Consider the following 5,882-nt stretch of genomic DNA (forward strand, 5'->3'; position numbering starts at 1 on the left):
TGGAAGAGTTTTCTGAGAAAATCGCCTTATGTAGCACCGAATTTCCCGTACCATTGTTATTTGAATCATGTAGGTCATCAGCTTTCTTTGTAGATCAAGACCATACACACAGGTGACAGGTTACCGAAAGCGGAAACACTAATCATTCAAAGAAGCTCACACACTGACGCATAGTTGGCAAAGACTCTATCCATCTCGAACTAAACCTGTTTGGTTTCAGTCGAACAATCAAAGTGCGTTTCGGCTTCCAATATTGTCACATACCAGTCCACCTGAAGTTGCGGTGATTTTCAGTTCGGCAGAACCAAACGAACTACGAAACATCTTTCAAAATCAATATTACAAGTGAGGCGGTAAAAATCACAAACCTTCCGGCGTCATCCATGCACACTTTGCAGTTGGTGATACTTGGTCTCTTAAAAAATACTCTCAGCCGGCCAATCTATAACAATTTAAAAGTTTGGAATGACTTCTGGTTAAGTCTGTCGGGAACGTGCTCGGATGCATCCGGGTTAATTCAACTTATGTGGTGTCCTTTCTCTCTGTTGTGATTTCAAAAAGCGAAGCGCATTTTGTCGTATAATACAGAGGGATCACAGATAGGGTCTTTGGACAAGGTGCGCAATAGAACGTCGAATCTCACCACCAAAAGTTATTTGGAGCGGCGTTACGTTGCGACTGCTCAAAATGTATTTTTTCCGAACGGCATATGGAGAAACTTTTTGTTCGTAATTCAAAATCAACTGCCTTTTTTTCGCTATCGGCAACGCTGTATGTTATTCCACTCGTGTAATTCCACAGCACGTGTGCTGATCACGTGACTTTCCATCAACGATGTTGACCAATCGGTAATCAGGACACAGTCCGCAGCCGTGGCTGGCTGGATTACACACCTGCTCTGATGCCGAACCTACGGTTAGACCAGCTGAACGACTGCTACGAGTTGGTTGCGCTTGCGCTCAGGGAACCGAGCCTAACGCAGCCAGCTATGGATGACCGTAAGTAAGCGGTATTCTGTTGTTCTTTTCATTGCTTATTGTCATGTTCCTGAATGCCTGACCCATTTCGTACTTGGGCCCGTACATTGACTGATTAGTTCTCTGACTAATACGGCCACGGTCTGTCAAGGTTGTGAATAACCTATCTAAATGCGAACGCCGAGCTGACACCAGAACCATCGTACCGTAGTTTGTTAACAACTTTTCATTGCTCATTTTAGACTGACCCATACACCTTTGATTGTGGAGGAATTCTTTCTCTTACGGGTAATATCATCGTCATGCTACGAGTTGGTTGCGCTTGCGCTCAGGGAACCGAGCCTAACGCAGCCAGGCCAGCTATGATGACCGTAAGCGGTATTCTGTTGTTCTTTTCATTGCTTATTGTCATGTTCCTGAATGCCTGACCCATTTCGTATTTGGGCCCGTACATTGACTGATTAGTTCTCTGACTAATACGGCCACGGTCTGTCAAGGTTGTGAATAACCTATCTGAATGCGAACGCCGAGCTGACACCAGAACCATCGTACCGTAGTTTGTTAACAACTTTTCATTGCTCATTTTAGACTGACCCATACACCTTTGATTGTGGCTGAAATCTTTCTCTTACGGGTAGTAGCATCGTCCCATTCGCAATTTGTCGACAAGTTGTTTGCTAGCCAAGATATATAACCGTTATTCCTTCAATGGGTTAGGTGAAATCAATCAACCGGTGAAAATAAAGCCTAGTCCTTTCCAACCGCTCAAGTCGTACTTTGCCTACTTCTAAGGCTTGGCAAAAAAATAGGGCTCATCCCACGCCATTTTGCCAAGAATGAACCCAATTTTTTAATATAATTTTTGAATATAATTAAGAGGTCAACCTACAAGACACAGACAAGTTGCTGGAAGGTTAACATTTGTGTTGACAGTCAGTGGTGTTATCCCTCTCCATACCTGCCACTTCAAAGGTACTGCGAAAGACCGTTTGTTTGAGACTGTCTTCCATCGGAAGTCGATGGACTCATCAAGAATGCAGGTAGTCAAACGTCAGAATTAAACTAAAATAGTTCGATTGTGTGCCTGAGTCCATCGCTTCGTATGCGTTATTATTAAGTGATATTAGATTAGTTTCAAAATAGTCTTGCAAAAAAGATGTTTTTTCTACATCACGTTTCTTCACTTCTGAACTAAGTAAGCCCCGGATCTTTGAAAAGCCGCGTTTATTATCCGACATTCCTTTCCTTGTGTACAAAAAGAGAAAATTTGCGCCAACTTTCACTAGCTTTCAATAGATGGGCGTTTGGGCTGGTCGTTTGACGAACAACAGAATTTCCCCAGATAACTGTACTTTCGAATTTCTAAGGTAGCTTTCAAAGATCAGTCTGGTAGATTGATAATTCCACAAGTTCAACTAAATTAATTTGTGCTTCGAAGCGTCTAAATTACAAGAAGATTCAATGGGCTAAAAGTCGGAGGAGTGATTTGAACAAAAAGATTCCACTAAAGTGCGTTGTTTGTCTGGTAAACTTGAAGACATGTTTAGAAACGCCTCTTTGATCACATGCGCTATCGAATGCACACGTAAACGCCCTTATTTCTGTTGATTTTCTTGAGTTGGATGGCGAGCTCAAGGGCATTTACAAACTGGTTGCTACTTTGTATTCCAGTCAGCGAGGTATACCAGTGCAGTCAGGGTTGGCGCTCGATGGAACCTGAGAGGACGTAGACCCGGATGTTTTTTTTCAACAGTAGTCAAATACTTTGATTGTCGGTCATCAAAAACTGCCCCGATAACGTGTTCGCTTTCAGCATCCCCTCAGGACGATGTGTCTGTTTACACAGAGTTGAAAACCACTGGTGTGATGTGGGTTGTGTGCTGTATGATGGCACATGTATCAAAGCATCTGTTCAGCTTTACTTCTGGCTCCCGGATGTTGTATTCCCGTTTTCAAAATATGCATTCGGCTTTCATAGTGAAACTGGTTAAAAGTGCTGACAAAAACTCGTTACGTTTCTACGATGATTCGAAATTCTCCCAACAGGCTATTGTTCATCTTGTGAACTTATTTGTTCAATTATGAGATGCGAAACGACCAGAAAACAGGCAGGACTTGTTCTCAGTGCAACATGAATGTTTACTGTGTTGTAATATGAGGGTTCCAGTTCAACGAGGACATTATTTGTTTGCTCTTTTTTTACTTCCCCCCCCCCACAGACGGGATCGATCGTTGCTTTAACAAAGCCTTTCTCCGTTATGAATCAATACTGAAACAAGTAAGTAAACGCACTACTTGTTTGAAGCTGAACGCTTGCAGCGAAAGTACACACAGATAGTTTACATGTTCTATCCGTGTGTACTGACTGGCAACGTGCATTTGGTATATGACGAGAATATCGTGATGGGAATGTCAATCTGTGTGCCAAGCTAGTGGCTAAACACCGGTTTCCTATTAGATCAGCAAAACTTATCGATTCACTTCAACAACTAGCCTTGCAAGAACTGTGAGATCTCCCAGTTCAACTCATACCAGATTTTAAAGAAGTAAAAAAGAGATGTTAAAACTTATTTCGTCTGTTTTTCTATGACATTTCGTGTACAGGACGTGTCCGGGCGACTAATTTTTGAAGGCTTGTATGTGGAGATCGAACCCTCACCATTGAAATAATAGTGCACTACCTTATCATCCCAACACACTGGCCTACTTATATGGCTTGAGGACCAAGGTGATTCATTGTGAAAAATAGAACGAGGAATGCTGGGGATTCACTTGAAAACTGCACTATTCCTCAAGGAAACTACTCACAAGGTTGCTGAAAATTCTTCAACAGCACAATTCCTCTTGTGCTAAAGATGGGCTTTTGGTTCGTCTGCCCACCATCAAGCATCTGAGGTGCCAACTTTTCAGCATCAATAAAGACAGCAACATCGGTGCATCGTTGCGTAGCAAAGTTGAAAAGTTCACTGTCCGCTAAACTGTCCGGTTGCGATAGGATGATGAGCATTCAGGAAAGTATTTAATTTGGCGTCGTACCGTCGTACCATAAATGAAGAACGCTTACTGACGGCTGAGCGAGAACATGTGCAATTACTTGCGTCAAAGCACATGGTTGATGTATTCCACAGGCTGATTTCGAAGTTCCAAGTAAATTGAAGTCCAAAGTGTAAATCCCTTTTCCTTGAACAAAACAATTTCAATACCACCCTTTAAGATTTCTCGCTAAACTGATATACTTTTGTAACTCACTGTTGCTGGAGTTCCTCAGCTAATGAGAACAGTTTATTGGCCACTTGTGCACCCTTACTAGCTGAACAGGTGCTCACTAGTGAAATGGCCTTGACGATGACGATGATGATGATGATGAGGAGGAGGAGGAGGAGGATGATAACGACTTACGTCCGAGAGACTATTTTAACCTTTGTATTTAAGCTATTGTAACTGTGGGTAGCTCGGACCAAACTTCATATTGCAGTTTCTGGTCGCCAGTGGTTATAGGATGCCTCAGCGAAAGGTTGGCACACCAATGCTCGTAGAGAATTGTCTCTTTTCCTAAAGTGAAAAACCAACGGTGTTCCTTTATAAGACGAATAGGCCAGCATAGAAAATTAAGTTCACAGTGATCTTGCCGGTCCTAGTTTACCTAGCGATCTCTCCAAAAGGGCACTCCCATCGTTTACTGTGTAAAAAACGTCTGGGAGATTATGATGTTATTTTTAGTTGGCTGAGCACTTGTTACTTGAAATAAGGTTGCAACAGACGTTGATGAGTTAAAACGCTAGGGTAGACTAATGGTCATTTCATCTAAGCAGGAGCATGCCTGGTAATCCCCAGCCAACCAGCATCTACTCACATGATGTTTGTTGATAGAATTGTCTAGTTAGACTCCTTAAGGAGACCCACGGGATGGAAGAACATTTGGATTGTATATGTCAATAGTACGAAAATTCTTTTTCGATGACGGCCCGGGTCAAAATCTTGGTCGTTTACAGGGATCCTTCCTTAGCTATAACGCGTTCCTTTTTATCCAGAAGTAAATTGGACGGAGTTATCTAATTTTTCAATTCTGTCCTCCGGGTACTTTTGAACCTGATTGATTTAACTTTTTGATCACCTCAGCCTTTGAACAGCGTAGCCAGGAAATAGTGCAAACATTTGCACTCAACCTAATATAGTGTTTTAGACAATTGTCTATTTTTTAAGACGAAGGATGTCGTTTAGTGTACAAACATGTATATCCGGTAGAGATATTACTCCACACGCGCACACACAAATCGTTGCTCTGGTCAAACAGGAAGATGGAAGCCTAAGGAAAGACCAAATCGCTGCGGATTCTTGGTTTTGGATGACGCTTTTCTATCCATTACTGGTTCACTGTTCAGGGCTACGAGCAAGGTCATCAATCGATCGATTTTGTTCGAATTGCTTCATGAATTAGGAAGTAACTGTGCGCATTCTAAGTGGTAAATTAGAGGGACGGGACTTGAGGTTAACGTGCAATTTCAACCAAATTTACCTAGAACGATTGACATTCTAAATATTTTCTCGGTTACTTTCCTCACCTTTCCTAGGAATTCGATGAAATCCCTTCAGCCCAAACGCTTGTAAACTTAGAACAACTCCACGCCGATGCACTGACCGATTCACTCGAAGAGCTGGAGAGGCTACATCCTGGCTGTGATCAAACACTGGGAAAGATTAAGCAACATCGTACCGAGCTGATCGGCCAAGCGCAAAAAGCTTACGAAACCAGACGGCGGAAGTTTGCGAAGGCGGGTTTAAGAGAAGAACACAAAGGGATGTCGGAACAGCGAAAACTAGCAGTAATTCGTGCACAACCATTACGGGTATGTGGTCATTCACCATATATATATATAAATATATATATATAATATCTTGTTTTCA

At 42.2% G+C, this 5,882-nt stretch overlaps 1 protein-coding gene across 1 annotated transcript in view; it reads left to right on the top strand.

The window, feature by feature from the left end:
- Positions 1–863: 863 nt before the first annotated feature.
- Positions 864–5,882, top strand: part of T265_14025 (hypothetical protein) — a gene marked incomplete at both ends in the record, with an annotated part of 26,169 nt that continues 21,150 nt past the window's right edge. Inside the window, 3 exons of the mRNA XM_009171664.1 lie at positions 864–998; positions 3,197–3,255; positions 5,549–5,824. Of these exons, the coding sequence (XP_009169928.1) occupies positions 902–998; positions 3,197–3,255; positions 5,549–5,824 (432 nt within the window). The remainder of the gene's footprint in view (positions 999–3,196; positions 3,256–5,548; positions 5,825–5,882) is intronic.

The sequence above is a fragment of the Opisthorchis viverrini genome, assembly GCF_000715545.1.
Source record: "Opisthorchis viverrini unplaced genomic scaffold opera_v5_130, whole genome shotgun sequence".
Taxonomy (NCBI): domain Eukaryota; kingdom Metazoa; phylum Platyhelminthes; class Trematoda; order Opisthorchiida; family Opisthorchiidae; genus Opisthorchis; species Opisthorchis viverrini.